General features: G+C 51.5%; 7 protein-coding genes across 7 annotated transcripts; 4 read left to right on the forward strand and 3 right to left on the reverse strand.

Annotated features, from left to right (window-relative positions):
- Window positions 1–16: 16 nt before the first annotated feature.
- ASPVEDRAFT_394559 (putative MFS transporter) lies at window positions 17–1,996 on the forward strand. The gene is made up of 6 exons (XM_040811928.1): window positions 17–340; window positions 386–494; window positions 542–691; window positions 738–1,411; window positions 1,463–1,614; window positions 1,669–1,996. Exons 1-6 carry the CDS (start codon window positions 167–169, stop codon window positions 1,862–1,864), a joined length of 1,455 nt encoding a protein of 484 aa, XP_040674137.1. The 5' UTR covers window positions 17–166; the 3' UTR covers window positions 1,865–1,996.
- A 513-nt stretch (window positions 1,997–2,509) lies between these two features.
- Window positions 2,510–3,857, forward strand: ASPVEDRAFT_57488 (putative lipase; the record flags this gene model as incomplete). The annotated part of the gene is made up of 2 exons (XM_040815344.1): window positions 2,510–2,534; window positions 2,614–3,857. 2 exons carry the CDS (start codon window positions 2,510–2,512, stop codon window positions 3,855–3,857), a joined length of 1,269 nt encoding a protein of 422 aa, XP_040674138.1.
- A 296-nt stretch (window positions 3,858–4,153) lies between these two features.
- On the forward strand, window positions 4,154–4,597 carry ASPVEDRAFT_144019 (uncharacterized protein; the record flags this gene model as incomplete). The annotated part of the gene is made up of 2 exons (XM_040807955.1): window positions 4,154–4,440; window positions 4,543–4,597. The coding sequence occupies 2 exons, from the start codon at window positions 4,154–4,156 to the stop codon at window positions 4,595–4,597; spliced, it is 342 nt and encodes a 113-aa protein (XP_040674139.1).
- A 139-nt stretch (window positions 4,598–4,736) lies between these two features.
- Window positions 4,737–8,009, reverse strand: ASPVEDRAFT_34535 (uncharacterized protein; the record flags this gene model as incomplete). Its single annotated transcript, XM_040810864.1, has 6 exons — window positions 4,737–5,093; window positions 5,146–6,446; window positions 6,498–6,718; window positions 6,784–6,890; window positions 6,944–7,556; window positions 7,609–8,009. The coding sequence occupies 6 exons, from the start codon at window positions 8,007–8,009 to the stop codon at window positions 4,737–4,739; spliced, it is 3,000 nt and encodes a 999-aa protein (XP_040674140.1).
- Window positions 8,010–8,351: 342 nt separating this feature from the next.
- On the reverse strand, window positions 8,352–9,246 carry ASPVEDRAFT_47523 (GNAT family N-acetyltransferase). Its single transcript, XM_040813802.1, has one exon. The coding sequence runs from the start codon at window positions 9,218–9,220 to the stop codon at window positions 8,390–8,392; it is 831 nt and encodes a 276-aa protein (XP_040674141.1). The 5' UTR covers window positions 9,221–9,246; the 3' UTR covers window positions 8,352–8,389.
- A 254-nt stretch (window positions 9,247–9,500) lies between these two features.
- Window positions 9,501–11,817, reverse strand: ASPVEDRAFT_47526 (Zn(II)2Cys6 transcription factor). Its single transcript, XM_040813803.1, has 6 exons — window positions 11,631–11,817; window positions 11,430–11,545; window positions 11,298–11,338; window positions 10,666–11,246; window positions 9,940–10,610; window positions 9,501–9,871 (listed from the first exon to the last, which is right to left on the reverse strand). Exons 1-6 carry the CDS (start codon window positions 11,706–11,708, stop codon window positions 9,607–9,609), a joined length of 1,752 nt encoding a protein of 583 aa, XP_040674142.1. The 5' UTR covers window positions 11,709–11,817; the 3' UTR covers window positions 9,501–9,606.
- Window positions 11,818–12,365: 548 nt separating this feature from the next.
- Window positions 12,366–16,920, forward strand: ASPVEDRAFT_47528 (putative ABC multidrug transporter; the record flags this gene model as incomplete). Its single annotated transcript, XM_040813805.1, has 4 exons — window positions 12,366–13,030; window positions 13,074–15,409; window positions 15,455–16,100; window positions 16,147–16,920. The coding sequence occupies exons 1-4, from the start codon at window positions 12,380–12,382 to the stop codon at window positions 16,915–16,917; spliced, it is 4,404 nt and encodes a 1,467-aa protein (XP_040674143.1). The 5' UTR covers window positions 12,366–12,379.
- Window positions 16,921–16,964: the final 44 nt, after the last annotated feature.

Raw genomic sequence — 16,964 nt, forward strand, 5'->3', positions numbered from 1 at the left:
CCCACGCGCGGCAATCACTTAAGAATGCAACACTTAAGACTGCAGGGATCCTTGAGAATGCAAGGACACGTGAAGGTGAGACTGGCATTTTCCTTATTTGCCACGGGCTCGCCTGGCCTTTTTGTGCGACGACCCCCATCCCACTTCGCTGCACCTAGACAGCATCATGGACGCCAAACGAGAAACCACCGGCCTCACGCACGATGTCTCCGACCTGAACTATGCATTGGAGGGAGATCAGAAGCCGGTGCGCTCGCTGCTGCGTCGCATCGATTGGCGCATACTGCCCATCATGTTCCTGACCTATTTCCTGCAATTCCTCGACAAAGTGTGCTTGAACGTGAGTCTAAAATTCAACGCTGGCATTCCAATCTTGACTGGGTAGTATGCAAATGTCATGGGCCTCCAAACAGACCTGGGGATGTCGGGGAATGACTTCTCGTGGCTCGCGACGGCCTTCTTCATCGCCTACGCTGTGGCAGAGGTTCCACAAGGTATTTCCCTTATTCTACCCAGAACGCGACTCCGCTCATAGAAATAGGGTATCTCCTCCAGAAATTCCCCATCACACGAGTCCTCGGCTGCAATGTCTTCCTTTGGGGCGTTCTTCTCTGCTGCTCCGCCGCTGCACAGAACTACGGAGGGTTGATGGCTCTACGAGTCCTCCTCGGCATAACAGAAGCAGTCGTCGGTATGTCCATCCAACAATCAAAACAATATAAAATACTAATAGACAGCCCCCGCGCTTACAATGTACACAAGCCTCTGGTACACCCGACGCGAATCTACCCCCCGCTTCGGCCTCTGGTACTGCGGCGTCGGCGTCGGCCAGATAATCGGCGGACTGGTCTCCTTTGGCGCACAGCACGCACCAGCATCGCTCTCCCTCACCGGCTGGAGGGTAATGTTCCTTGTCATCGGACTGGTTAATATCCTCGCCGCGGCGCTCATCCTCGTCTTCCTCCCTCTCTCCCTCGAAACGGCCCGCTTCCTCTCCGCAGACGAGAAAACAACCATATCCGCCCGTCTCAAGGCAGACTCTGCCAACGTTGCGCCGAAACAATTCCACGTCGCTTCGCTCTGGGTCGTCCTGACTGATATCCAAACGTGGCTGCTGCTCCTGATCACGATCCTTTCGACCCTGCCCTCGGGTCTGATCGTCGCTTTCTCGTCGATGGTTATCAAGAACTACGGGTATACCGCGAAGCAGAGCGCGCTGCTGAATATGCCTTCGGGGACTGTGAGCATTGTCTGCATCATCTTGTCGACCTATGCCATTGCAAAGGGGTATCCGCGGTGGCTGACGCTGAACATCCTCTTTGTCGCGACGCTGTTGGGGGCCTGTCTTATGAGCTTTATGCCCCAGAGCAATAAGGCTGGGTGTTTGGTGGGGATCTATTTGGTTAATGCGGTATACCTCTCGAATTGTGGATAAGTGGTTACAGTACTGATATGCGTATAGACAGTCGCACCCCTCGGTATAATCCTGGCCTGGATCGCAGGGAATTTCAAGGGCTACACTGGCAAAGTCTCCGGGGCGGCGCTCATCTCTGCTGGATTCAGTGTTGCGAATATCATCGGGCCGCAGACGTTTCAGGCCAGAGATGCTCCTGAGTATGTCTTCATTGTTCACCTAAGTGGATGGAAGAGAAGCTGATGATATAACAGTTACATACCCGCAAAAGTAACCATTGTAGCCATTAACGCGGCTGCGATTGTTGCTGCGATTACGCTGCGGGTTGTATATGGTATGAGGAACAGCAAGGCTGAGGATCTGGGTCTTCCGGCTAGGAGTTCCATGGAGAAGAGACTTACGAAGGACGAGGGAGAGGACCTGTACCCGGGATTCAGATATGTGTATTAGCCGTGGCGTAACTGAGATGTGCGCAGTTTAGGGGCCGTTCCATATCCTTTGAAGATGGTCCTTCTGCAGCAATGAAAATGGAGAACTTGGACACTGTTTCAGTGGTTCCTGCTCCCTCACGGCATACATCGAGCTACCCAATAAAATGCCCCTATCTGTGAGGAACATCATGTGGAGGGTTGTCTTAGGAATCCGCAAGGGACGCACCAATTCAAGACAAGATAATCGTTCATGTAGTACAACCCATTCTTGCCTCCAAATGAATGCAGACCCACTCCTCGAAAGGCAAAGTCGGTCTCCCTACTTTTTTGGAGGTTAGGGCTGATGCCGGCACCATATCTACCGCCATGGTCGTTTCTATGGGTGGTGCAACTGAACCAAAGGAGATCATGATATTCCGGTGGATTGTTTCTTCGGGCGACATCCCATGATTGACGTAGAGATGGACTATATCGACGTAGGTTGCACCACAAAATAATGCAAGGAAGATGAAGATTCTTGATTTCTCCCGGGCAATCTGACATACCCCTGTTGTATAGGCGCTAGGGTTTCCAGTGTGGGAACTGTGACCTTCAGCTATGGCATACATTCCTTGCAGTTGCGTGAAACAACTGTCCATCGCATGACATAAATAGAGGCGACCCCATGGCAGGCCCGGAAAGATACCCAAGTTACCCTCAATTCCGATACCATGTGGAACTTTGGACTTGTCCCTATGGCATTGACGCTTGGCCTTCTTGCTCGCGCAGAAGCCCAGGCGTCCGACGCTCCCACACTCCCATCAAAGGATCCATTCTACACGCCAGAAGCTGCAGACTGGGCTGACAGAGAGCTCGGCGAAGTTCTCGATTCTCGCCAGGTAAACATCGATATCTCTGCTATACCCGCCATTGGCGAATATGAGGCCTTCCAACTGCTCTACGTTACCTCGGATCTCAACAAAGAAAAGACGACATCCGTTACTACCATCGTTGTCCCGCAGGGAGCCAACATGAGTCGCATTCTGTCCTACCAAATTGCCTACGATGCACCAGATGTCAACTGCTCTCCTTCGTACGGGCTACAGCCGGGCGCCAATGCGGCTGCGACGCCGTTTACTCGCGACCAAATGAATTTGATAGCCGGCATTCTGGAAGATGACGGACCACCACCGGTGCTGAATATGGCCGACTATGAAGGATCAAATGCCCCCTTCACCGTGGGGCCTCAGAGCGCTTACCAGACCCTGGATTCGATCCGTGCCGCGACAGACTCTGGAAATATCACGGGGATTGACCCCGCTGCCGAAACTGTCTTGTTTGGATACTCCGGCGGCGGTTACGCCTCTGAATGGGCTGTCGAGCTGCATCAAACATACCAGGAAAACCCCGTTAATATTATTGGCGCGGCGATTGGCGGACCCCCGACGAACATCATACAAACCTACAAGAATGTGAATACGAAGTATTCACCCTTGAATGTTTGGGCCATGCTCGGCGTGATGAACGCAATACCCGAAATCAACAAGACCATGGACGAAGATCTCAGACAAGCGCATAAGACGCAATTCCTCAGCCGCCGCCAGCGCTGTAGCGAGGTTGAGCTCCCGCCCATGAAAACATATGCCAATATCAACTGGTGGTTTAAGCACGGGAACTCCTTCTTGACCACGTTCGAGCGCGAGCTTACAGAGATTGGCGTCCTGGGAAACCACATCACAGCAGAAACCGCTCCAAAATTCCCTCTCTACATCTTCCAGGGCGGAATAGATTTTGTCACTGCCCCGTATAGTGACACTGTAGCCCTGAAGGACAAGTTTTGCGAGGCGGGCACCCCGGTGACGATGTACAAGTGGAAGTTGAGGGACCACATCCCTACCTCCATCTGCGGTTCTCCATGGGCCATGCAGTGGATCAGAAAGGTTTTCAATCGCCAGGAGCTCGAGGATAGCTGCAATGGGCCTATCAACGAGGTTCCGCTTTCGCTCTCGGGGAAATGCCCTCCCCCTGTTTAGGTTGTCAGATTGTTCGCAGATTGGAATAGCAGGATTGCGTGGAGGTGAAGTTATGAAACAGGGGAAGGAGGGTATCCAAATATTTTATTTCGTATAACTTAACTTACTAGATCGTAAAGTACGAGGCTACTCCCTTGATTTTTGAGCGCAGATGCATGTGGAATAATGCGGTATAAAGCGTGCATAACCCCGCTCTCCCCCACCAACCTCAACCTCACTTCACCATCTTCATCAAAGTCAGCGTTTAAACGACCCAGTCCAGTTACCATAAAGCAAACCATAAAACACAAGACAGAATGGCTGCCGCACTCACAAAATTCAAACTAATCTTCCACGTCCCCCCCACGTCCCTCGAACCCGTCAAAAGCGCCGTCTTCGCCGCAGGTGCAGGCCGATATCCAGGTCCAGGGAGTTACACAGAATGCTGCTGGGTGGCGTCTGGAACGGGCCAGTTTCGGCCAGGGGATGCAGCGAACCCGGCTATTGGCAGTGTTGGGGCGTTGGAGAAGATTGAGGAGTTGAGGGTTGAGACGTTGTGTGTTGGGGAGGATGTTGCGAGGAGGGCGGTTGAGGCTTTGAAGAAGTGAGTTGCTTTTCTTCTTGTCTCGTAGTGTATCATCTGGCGTAGTTAATGGGGACAGGCGAAGGATTAAACTGGTGTAAGTATGGAGACTGATATGTGTAGGGCGCATCCGTATGAGGAGCCTTCATATGGGGTGATTCGGTTGGAGAACTTCTGATTAGGAATATTTCCTGTCAGAGAGAATGGACTACTTCATTTTACCAGACCATGAAAATGTACTTCCACTACATGGAAATGGCCCCTAGGAAGGCTTCGAGTGCTGGAAACGACATGATATAGGAAGACCAGTATGCATCTTATTTCACACCATTGGAATCCACCGCCCTCAAAGAATCCATAAAATGGCCAATAACACGTTTTCTATCCAAGTCCTCCGGTGGTTTATCCTCCCAGAAGTCCAGCCGTCGCTGTATTGCAGAAACAACCCCATCGCGATCGAGATTCATGACTTGCATTAGTTCCATAATCCACAACAGTCGTTTAACATACCACGCCTTTCTCTCACGATTTGTAGTTCTTGTTTTTCGTCGTGCATATTCGTGTTCCATCCATATGACATATTCCGCGATAGGTGTCAACAATGAAGGCGCAAGTCCCACCTCGTCGTAGTGGTAGACAAACGTATCACTTTCATAATCAACTTTTATGCATGGCTATAGGGCATCAGCTTGAATTACAAGACAGTCGGACTAGGTTGGTACTTACTCGTGATACGCGGTTTGAACTCTCCTCAAACGCCTTTAATCTGTCATCAAATACTGTCCTCAGCAATATCATCCATTTCGTCCTCAGAGTCTCAAAACTGTCGGATGTCCATGTGCACATCTTATTGTTCAAATCCTCGATAAGTTCTTCTTCCTCGTCTAGAATCTCGGAGGAATCGTCCCGCACAAACGCACTGAATGTATAGGCTCTTTTGTGACAGCAAACATGAGTGATCCCAATCTTCTGGGTCCATGTTGCGCGAAGAAGTGATGAAAGCACTTTCCGGGACTCCTCAAGCCCTCGCCTTTCTTCGACCACAGACAGGAATTCGAACCCCCACACAAAGGGGACCGGACATCTACTAGAGAATGCGGACTCCCTGAAAAAGACATCGAAAATGGAAGAGACACAGCAGCCCTCAGGAGAACAGGGACACTCGCAATTGCCCGATGAGAAGATGTCAGCTTTTTCGCTCACGCAAATATTAATGCATTCCATTACATTCCAGCGATTACTGCCAAAGTTCTTCAAGTCGGCCATCAAGTGTAACAGAAAAGGCTGCCCGCGTGAATCAACATGATTGACATTTGTACCTCTATCGAGTAAAAGTTGGAACAGCCTAGTATCCAGGTACTCAACCAGCGAAAATATGGGTGTTTGACCTGCACTGTTGGGCTGGTTGAATCCAGTGAAGCCACAACGGACAAGGGCCTCAGCTTCCTCACGATTAAAGACATAATGTAACAGGTTATTGTTTTCAGTCCTTGTAATGTCATTGTAGAAAAGGACGTTATCCACATTGTCGCAAAGCTCAACAAGGGAAATGAAATGTGCCCTCGTCTCCTTGGGGTAGTGGAACAACCGCACAACCTCCGCCAGCGACGTGTAAACGTGGTGTTGGAATTCCTCTGGACTGCAGTGAGGTCGAATTGTTTCCAGTGTGTCGAGTACTAGATCCCAGCGCTTCCGCCTAGATGCGTAAACGAAGAAACTTTTACCTTCACTGTCTGTGATGGAAATGTTCGCCCCGTGAGCAATGAGAAATTGAACAACTTCAGTATTGCCCAACGCCCCGGCATACATCAAGGGGGTTGCACCCCACTTATCCTGAACGTCGACATCGTGGCAACCCTCATATAGAATGCTTATGAGCTCCAAGCTTGGGGCAGCTAGATGAAGGGGCGTTTGGCCGAGAAAGTTCTTCTCGTTAGCAGCAGTTGTTGGCCGTGAAACGAGCGACAGCACTGTCTGAACGGACCTTTGGAGAACAGCCTGGTGCAGGGGGGTTAGACCACCGAAGCCTATCCGTTCGTCAGCCAGAACATACAATTAGAGGCGTTTTGACTCCTCACCGGCGCCTGTATCATTATTGGCTATCCTAGCTAGAGATCTGATATAAAAAATGTCGTTGGTTTTACTGAAAGCCCGGAAATAATGCAGGCTCAGCCCTGGCCAGTTCTCAAATACTGGAGAATCAGCCCCGTCAGGGTCAAACCCATGTTTAAGAGCTGCATCAAGTAAGGGCTCCCGATCCAAAGGCCCATATCGACACAGTATGTATTCCATCAGGAAGCTTTGAGCATTTTAAGATTCTATTAGTAGTCGGACAGTTTGCGGCTTCGCATAGGGGTAACTTACTTCAAACCCTGGTTCTCAAGACTCATGCCGAGTTCAGATATGAAAAAGTCTAACAATTGAAGGAATGCTCTCATATCATACCGGTAACCAATGACGGAAAAGAGCTCCTGGCCGTTGTCAGACGAGTACGTCGACACCGCGTCAGATACAGTGTACGTACCTGCACATAGTCCCCGCCAGCAGGGTTGACGTGGTTCTTCAATGACGGATCAGCCCTGTATAGCTCTAGAAACCTTTTTTTTACGTCCTGTAGCTCCAGTAGGCCATGACGAAAGCACCTTAGTGTCTCGAACCCTGGGGATGTGTACCTGACGGTTCTTTGCACACTCAGTGCTGGCCTTAGAGAATATTTGCCCTCGCCGGAGATCAGTTCAAGCCCGGTGATAACAGTCAATGGGATGCCATATTGGGTGAGGGCAATTCGTAAGTTCCAGCGGTATCGCCGAGCCGAGCATTGTGCATTATCACAATATCTCCAGATAGTTGAGAATGGTGTATATTGGAAACCCCAGAAGCGCCCTGAACTGCTCTCGGTTGTATGGCACGAGCAATGACAGTGTTTCACGCTGCATGACTGCCTTCTGATGGGATGTATCGTTTTTGTTATATCTGTGGTTGTGCCTAGGTTTGATTCTGTTGGCTTCGTGACGACAATGACATTCGATTGTTCTCCCTCGTCTACAGACTCTGTCTCAGTGATACGGCCGCTACTATGTGTCTCTGTTGCTGCAATTTGACTGGGAACGGTTTGATGAAGGACTAATATGAAGGAGCTACTAGAGTCAGTATAAGTAAAACTCCCAGCCTTGCACGACTGATGCTCACCACGTCAAGTCAGCAATAACCCCCGTAATCCTCTCTTTCGCGATATTAAGGTCTTTCTTTATTTCTGGAGGTTTCACGAGAGTTTTCCACTTTTTGCTTCTTTCAGCCTGCGCTCGAGAAATTGTCTCCGCGACTCTCTGGAAAATAGCATCAACTCTGCTATATTCCAACTGGCAGTTCCTAATCGCAATATCCACAACAGGATGCCCTTCGTACGATTGCAGAGGCACAAGCACGTTTTGCAAAAACACCAAACGGCGAACCAGAAACTCAATCTCGTCTCCAGCCTTGTGCTGGTTGTAATCACGGATCTCTTTCAGGCGGCTGATATTCCCAGTAATCTGGACGATGAACGCTGCTACCCCGATGCCAGCGGAGACGACGCCGACGACTTCCGCCATGATAGAACAACGAGACAAATAAAGATAATAAGAGGTAGATGCGATGTTGAAGGAGAGAAAGATGTCAAAGGTGGACAGGGGCGACTCGACACCTGCGACGGGTTCAGCCTCGTCAACAGCACCGCCTCAGCCATAACCAATGGAATCGGACGAGGCTGCAGCGTCATGCAGGTATCGCAGCGAGTCAATGGAGAACACGTCAAGTAGCAAATACTATAAGAGGCTAAGCGCTCAGTATTCAAAGCCTCGAGGCTGTTTTGCTGCTTGTAGCTCTCTGGCTGAGAGGGCGAACATAGCTGATACGATCGTGGGCATTTCTTATGGTAAGCTATATGGAGTTTAGTCACGAAACATCTTATATTCAAATTCGTATACAGAGCTCATTCTTGTCTGGTAAATACATCTTTCCGATATCCCAATTCAAACCCAACCCGCTCAACATTCCTCGCACTGGTCCCAGTCGGCCAAGTAGTAACAGTAGCAATGTCAATTCCCTCCTTCTTCGCCTCATCGAGCCTTGCCCTCAATAACGCCGTCTGCACGCCCTTACCCCGGTACCCAGGGACCGTACTATCAATATACAACTCGGCAACTCGACCTGCAGGCGTGGTGATTAGAGCCATTCCCGCAGCCCCGGCAATCTGTCCATTTATGCGAGCAAGGTAGAGACGCGTATCCCCGCGGCGAGTAGCAGCACTGGCTAGAGCTTGGAACAGATCGACTTGTTCAGGTGTAGAGTTGTATCCGAAGCCCGCGACAGACGTTTCAATAAAGAGTTGGTATTCCTCCGCAGAGACGTGCGTTATGCATATCTCCTCACCATTTTCCTCTCCTTCATATTCTGGTAAAGACAAGACGTAGACATTCATCTCCGCGCAGATAGTCCATTCTCTCCTCTCCAAAGCGTCCCGTGCAGTCTGATGCGCGAACGGACAGAGGTTGATCTCTGGGGATACCCCAATCCTGCTGTAAAGAAGTCCGATAGCGTCGAGATCCTCCCCAGAGACGGGCCCATTCATACCAAACCCAGCAACATGATTCAGTTTCCGTCCGAAAGATGGTTTTGTGACAGCTGCGACGCCGCCGCCAATGGATTCTGCTATGAATTTCTCGGATGGGAATAGTGTTTGCACAGCTTGGATTTGCGCCTTGATGAACTGGATTTCGGCAGTCTCGACGAGGTGGGCTGTTGCGGGGGATATTGTTGCCATTTTAGCGAAATAATATATGGGAGGAGTAGAATTATTTTGGATCGTATTTTATGTTCCTTAGTGTGGCGTTGGGCTTTTATACAGGAGCTGCTGCCTCGTATTTGCTCCATTCGTGACTCACTTCACTTTAGTACCGGAGTTGTGTTCTCTCTCCGGGTGGATAATAGTAAACACTTTATTGACGACAATTATAGAATCATTAAAAATAAAGATAAATATACTATTAATCATAGATAATATATAACTATAAAAGCAATATATATCTTCTCTAAAGCCTCACCAAACGCCCTGGCCAAACAAGAAGAAAGCAAACACCAGAATTCAAAACGTATCAGGGTATAATCTAGAAGACCAAAAAACAAAAACAGGCTAGAATAGGATAGAATCTAATTTTCAAGTTGAGCCCTCGCCTCCGCGCAGGCCTTCCGAATCGCACACTCCGCCAGCCGCTGCAAATCCGCCATAAAGCTCTCCACAAGACGCACCTGCACCGTGAAAGATTCCGGCGCCTGCTGCCAGAGATGCTCGCGGAGATGCGTGAGGGCCGACCGCAAGAGATTCAGGTCTGTGGCGCTGGAGACCTCGAGCGGGTTCATGAGGATGTTGGAGAAGACGTGGATTGTCGAGACGGTTATTTCGGGGAGGCAGAACCTACCACATTGTTAGTTATTCTGGACCTGAGATAAAGTGGTTGACCGGGATGGGTGTAGCCTACGTACATGAGATGATGCCCTAAGAGATGCCGCTTCCCGTCGAGGAATTTCTTCAGTAGAGAGCGGCCAGCGCTGATACTAATCGCGAGACTTGACCCGGCGGTGCGTGTATCCTGATTCAAGACCCATGCCGTGCAGCGACTGCTCGTTTGATGAATCGCGCTCGTGCAGTAGTGGTATTGCATTCTGAAGAGGAAGTCCGCCATGATAGAGTCTGGGTAGCCGTCGGACGAGAATTCAGGGACTGTCGACCACCATTCTTCCAGTGTGTTGTCGAGAGTTCGGATCGTGGCAAGCAGCTCGGCGTCGCTTTTGTTCAGGGCTGGGACGCAGTAGAGTCCGCGGTAGATTTCTGCTTGGACGATGCAGAGGCGGATCATGGTGATGAAGACTGCTGGGTCGTGGCCGTCAACGCCGTCGGGGGAGGGCAGGGTGAGGTCGCAGCTCGTTGTGTCGAAGAGAGGCGGGAGACCAGTGCGCAGGCCGAGAATTTTATCGAATATGAAGCTGATCCAGAAGAGGTTGCGGACGTGGAACTTTGCGAGAAGGGGGTCTCCGTCTCCATCGGTGGGCTTAGGGCAGGTGTTGCCCTTGAGGTGAAAGACGTATCGAGCTGCGGATGAGAGCAGCATTTCTATCCTCAGGATATCGGCAGATACAGCCTGACAGCAGAAGGACTGGCCAGAGGTTAATATAAGCAGGAGGCAGGAGCTGGAGCACCTGGAAACTTACCAGCATGAGGATGGCCTGCAGCCCATCCAGCGTAACCGACTCTGAAATGACCTCGGGCAGCAGATCATACACTTCTTGGGCAAACTTGTCAGTGTACGTGATGGTATTTTCCGTCCCAGCGCCTGAAGCAAACGAACTAAACGCCATAAAAGCAAAGATGCAGGACCTGGCGCTGGCAGGGCCCGGCGAAATATCGGATAATTCATGGTTGTAAGCCGCGCGGATGGTGTACTCGAAACACTTTTCGTTGATAACCGGAAACAGGCGATGTGAGAGAGTCTTTTGATGATTCTCCAGCACCTGCCGGAGAAGCCTGATGTCAGGCAGTGGCAGGCGTTGGGGATTAGCATGAGGGATGGATTGACTCGGCAATGTACGATACCAGTCGAGAGTGACTTCTGCGCCAGTGCGAGCCTTGATCCACTCGATCCCAGCAGCAGAAAACACAGGAAGGCCATTGAATCCACCGATATTCCCCAGGGATTGCCCGGCGAAGCAGATAGTCGCTCCAAACCCCTGAGGTGCCACGGCCTGTGGACCAGGAGTGGGGTATGGAGACCGAGAGGAGTCCTGAACTTGTTCTACGAGACGATATTAGAGCAGTTAATAATTTGTACTGCAAGGGAACCAACCTTGTTCGACTGGTGTGCTCACGGCCGATGCAGGGGGCGTCCTGGCTACAGTTAGCACCAGACATACGGCAGGCCGAGAGCTGCAGCTGGAAGCCGAAATCTCGGGCCGTAAATAGGCTATAATGGACTAACTTGAGCTTCGTGTTCGGCGTCTTGCACGACCGCAGGTCTTCGTTGCGGACATACGTGCAAGGGATGCCGTGGTGGTGGCACCAATCACACCGGGGCAACGCGCCGTCGCATTTAATCTCGAGAATGTCAGCATTGCCTTGAACCGGCATGTACCGAAGATCCGGATATAGGATCCGTGTTTAAAAGGCTAGGAAGATCTACCTTCTTCCTATAGCACGAGTCGCAAGCATACACACGGCGGCGCCGCTTGGGGCGCTCACCGGAGATACTGGGTGGCATAATGGACAAGAATATAATGGCCTGCAGAGTTACACAACAAGAACATCCGGATATATTGAAGAGAGGATCCGTCTTCGTGGCCGTTGGACGATCAGGCACCGGAGAACGGGCGACGGAGCAATTCACATTCCAGCACACTCCGGTTATGGCAGACCGGCCAGCCAAGTTCCGGCCTGCCAGTGAATTACAGCCAATAAGCAGTGGCAATCAGTGGCAATCACTGGGGCTGCTGTATTTCCGCTGAGTCATCGGAGTTAGATTATGATTTATGCGCGGATGCGCAGTCTTGGGATCCGATCAGCCACTGCCATCTTGGATCTGGATCTGAGCCTCAGCCGGATCGGAGGGTGCCTGGCTTCCGGATCCACGATTGTTCTAGATTTCCATTTGCAGACATTGCGTATTTATCCATGATGTCTGTGGGAATGCCTGACTAAGCGGGGCTGCCCTACACGGAGGTTGAACTGAATTCCGGTCCTGACAGGAAAAGCATTATGAACCATTGAATTAATTATTGAGTGCCATGTCAGATAGTTCCGAACCGATAAATTAGTTTTCAGTAATCTGAATGTCTCGGGGGTGCACGTTCCGGACAATGTAGTTATATATCCTGCTCCCCCTACGTAGAATGGAGAAAAGTAAACCACACCCAACTAATAATCATCATCAAGATGTCTCATCACGATGAGTCACTCGACACGGACTCGTTCTCGTCCAAGGACAGCCTCAAGGGAACAGAGTCTATCCAACGATCTCCTATGAACCTGATCAGCCCCTCCGAAACAAACAACCTACACCGTATCGCCACAACCCAATCACGACGACGGTCGAGCATCCACGCAAACACTTATACAAACAATGCATTTGCGGAAAATGACCCGGCACTGGACCCCCAGACTGCAGAGTTCAACCTGGAGCGGTGGCTCAAAGCTGCCATGGTTGATGCTGAAGGACGCGGCCTGTCAACACCACAAGGAGGAATTCTCTTCAGAGACTTGAACGTATCCGGGTCTGGAGCTGCACTACAGCTACAGGACACCGTCGGCTCAATGCTGTCTGCGCCTTTGCGGATACCTGAATTGCTTCGGCAGAGACGCTCGCCGGCTCGTCGGATCTTGAATAGCTTCAACGGCGTGATGAAGACGGGAGAGCTGTTGCTTGTGCTTGGACGCCCGGGCGCTGGCTGCAGTACTCTGCTCAAGACGATATGTGGTGAGACCAAAGGCCTGGATATCGACTCATCCAGCTCTCTGCATTACAACGGGGTATCGCAAAAGCGGATGATGAAGGAGTTCAAAGGCGAGGTCGTCTACAACCAAGAGGTACGTCACCTAATAAGATTAAACACGATATACTAATAATTAGGTTGATAAACATTTCCCCCATCTCACCGTCGGACAAACCCTCGAATTCGCAGCTGCTGCCCGTACACCGCAGCACCGCATGCGCGACATGACCCGCGACGAGTTCGCCAAATACACCACCCAGGTCGTGATGGCCGTCTTCGGTTTGAGCCATACATACAATACCAAGGTCGGCAATGACTTTGTACGCGGCGTGTCCGGAGGTGAGCGCAAACGAGTCAGTATTGCAGAAATGGCACTGGCTGCGACGCCGTTTGGGGCCTGGGATAACTCCAGTCGTGGACTTGACTCGGCCACTGCGTTGAAGTTTGTGCAAGCGTTGAGACTTCTCGCAGATCTGGCCGGGACTGCGCATGCTGTTGCCATTTACCAGGCTAGTCAGAGTATATATGAAGTCTTTGACAAGGTGACGATCCTGTACGAGGGTCGTCAGATCTTCTTCGGGCCAACTTCAAAAGCAAAGGCCTTTTTCGAACGACAGGGCTGGGAGTGTCCTTCTCGCCAGACGACTGGGGATTTCCTTACGTCCGTTACAAATCCCCAAGAGCGCCGTGCTCGCGAGGATATGAAGGGCGTTGTCCCCCAGACCCCGGAAGACTTTGAACGATACTGGATCCAGTCTCCTGAGTATAAGGAACTCCTCCAAGAAATGGAAGACTTCGAGACAGTCCATCCTCCAGGCAACGACGATGCAGCAGCGACTGGATTCCGAGAGGTCAAGGAAAAGACACAGTCCAAGAACTCGCGAGCAGCCTCTCCATACCTGCTCAGTGTGCCCATGCAGATTAAGCTGAACACGAAGCGCGCATACCAACGCGTCTGGAACGATAAGTCCTCGACGCTGTCCACAGTTATTGGAAACATCATCATGGCGCTCATCATCGGCTCCGTCTTCTACGATCCCCCAGACACGACAGCAGGGTTCATGTCGAAAGGGGCCACGCTCTTCTTTGCCGTATTGTTGAATGCCCTAACAGCCATGTCCGAAATCACCAGTCTCTACGCCCAACGTCCCATCGTCGAAAAGCACGCCTCGTACGCATTCTACCACCCAGCAACCGAAGCAATAGCCGGCGTCGTCAGCGATATCCCCGTGAAATTCATCCTCGCCGTCGCGTTCAACATCATCCTATACTTCCTCTCCGGCCTACGCAGAGAACCCTCCCAGTTCTTCATCTACTTCCTCATCACATTCATCATCATGTTCGTAATGAGCGCCGTCTTCCGCACAATGGCCGCGGTAACCAAGACCGCCGCCCAAGCCATGGGTCTCGCGGGGGTCCTCATCCTCGCCCTCATCGTCTACACGGGCTACGTCCTCCCCGTCCCGTCAATGCACCCCTGGTTCGAATGGATCCACTACCTGAACCCAATCTACTACGCCTTTGAAATCCTCATCGCGAATGAATTCCACGGCCGCGACTTTCCATGCGATAGCTTCGTCCCGTCCTACGCTGATCTCTCCGGCGATAACTTCATCTGCTCGCAGCTGGGCTCTGTCCCCGGTGCGCAGACCGTCAGTGGCGATGCCTATATCCTCTTCAACTACAGCTACAGCTACAGCCATGTATGGCGGAACTTTGGCATCCTGATTGCCTTCCTCGTCGGGTTCATGGCCATCTACTTTGTCGCGTCGGAACTTAACTCCTCCACCACAAGTACGGCCGAAGCGCTCGTCTTCCGGCGGGGACATGAACCCGAGTATATGCGTCCTGGATACGTAAAGCCCGCAGCTGATGAAGAAAACGCCGTGGAACTGGGCTCCGTCAAGCCGTCTAGAGAGGAATCCAAAGAGGACCTACCTCTGCCGCCTCAACAAGATATCTTCACCTGGCGGGATATCTGCTACGACATTGAAATCAAGGGCGAGCCACGGCGGTTACTAGACCACGTCTCTGGCTGGGTGAAGCCGGGTACATTAACCGCGTTAATGGGCGTTAGTGGAGCGGGTAAGACGACGTTACTCGATGTGCTCGCCCACCGGACAACAATGGGCGTTATCACCGGCGATATGTTCGTCAACGGCAAAGGCCTCGATGCCAGTTTCCAGCGGAAGACGGGGTATGTGCAGCAGCAAGATCTGCATCTGCAGACGGCGACGGTGCGTGAGTCGCTCCGGTTTAGTGCGTTGCTGAGGCAGCCGCCGGATGTCTCGACCCAAGAGAAGTATGACTATGTGGAGGATGTGATTCAGATGCTGGGGATGCAGGACTTTGCGGAGGCGATTGTTGGTATCCCTGGGGAGGGATTGAATGTTGAGCAGAGGAAGTTGTTGACTATTGGGGTGGAATTGGCTGCGAAGCCCAAGTTGTTGCTGTTCTTGGATGAACCTACCAGGTACGTCTATTCCGACGGTGGATATGGAGATACTAACAGATGTAGTGGTCTTGATTCTCAGAGTTCGTGGGCCATTTGTTCATTCCTCCGCAAACTGGCAGACAGTGGACAGGCCGTTCTCTGCACGATCCACCAGCCCAGTGCCATTCTGTTCCAGGAATTCGACCAGCTCCTGTTCCTTGCAAAGGGTGGCAGGACAGTATACTTTGGCCCGATTGGAAACAACTCCAGAACGCTGCTCGACTACTTCGAGTCCAATGGCGGACGCAAATGCGATGAATCCGAGAACCCAGCAGAGTACATGATTGAAGTCGTCAACGCAAAGACCAACGACAAGGGAACAGACTGGTTTGACGTCTGGAAGCAGAGTCCCGAGAGTCAAGGCGTCCAGGACGAAATCAACCGCATCCACGAGGAAAAGAGCGCTGTCCAGCAGGAAGACGACCAGGCCATGAGCCACGCCGAGTTCGCGATGCCCTTCTGGTTCCAGGTCTACGTCGTCACGTACCGAGTGTTCCAGCAGTACTGGCGCATGCCGGAGTATATCATCTCGAAATGGGGCCTTGCCATCATGGCCGGTCTGTTCATTGGGTTCTCGTTCTACGATGCGAAGACTTCTCTCGCTGGTATGCAGACGGTCATCTTCTCGCTGTTCATGATTTGCTCCATCTTCGCCTCGCTGGTGAACCAGGTATGTCTACTAAACCGTTTTCCGGTTCTCCATCTAATAGTAGCAGATAATGCCCCTCTTCGTAACCCAGCGCTCGCTCTACGAAGTCCGCGAACGCCCCAGCAAAGCCTACTCCTGGAAAGCGTTCCTCATCGCCAACATCGCCGTCGAAATCCCCTACCAGATAATCATGGGCATCTTGACATACGCCTGCTACTACTACCCCGTCGTCGGGGCCAGCCAGTCCTCCGACCGGCAAGGCCTCGTCCTCCTCTTCGCAATCCAATTCTACATCTACGCCAGCACATTTGCACAGATGTGCATCGCCGCCATGCCCGACGCCGAGACCGCAAGCCCCATCGTCGTCCTGCTATTTTCAATGACCTTGACCTTCTGCGGCGTGATGCAAGTCCCCTCCGCGCTGCCCGGGTTCTGGATCTTCATGTACCGCGCCTCACCCTTCACGTACTGGATTAGCGGGATGGCGTCGACACAGGTGCATGATCGCGAGGTCATCTGCTCCTCGAATGAACTGTCTGTGTTTAACCCGCCCTCGAACCAGACGTGCCAGGAGTATATGGCGGAGTATATGAGTCTGGCTGGGGGAAAGCTGCAGAACCCGGATGCGACGGCGGACTGTGCGTTCTGTTCTCTGAATGTGGCGGATGAGTATCTTGCCGGCAGTGAGATTTACTGGGGGGACCGATGGCGCAATTTTGGGCTCATCTGGGTCTATGTTGTGTTTAATATTGCGATGGCGACGGTCTTGTATTATATGTTCCGGGTGAGGAAGTGGGATTTGGCGAGTTTGAAGAAGAGATTTGGGAAGAGTTCATAATTTTTAATGTTGTCATCTATTTTGCATAGAGTATTGTTATTAGCGTA

This window comes from Aspergillus versicolor (assembly GCF_001890125.1).
Source record: "Aspergillus versicolor CBS 583.65 unplaced genomic scaffold ASPVEscaffold_15, whole genome shotgun sequence".
NCBI lineage: Eukaryota > Fungi > Ascomycota > Eurotiomycetes > Eurotiales > Aspergillaceae > Aspergillus > Aspergillus versicolor.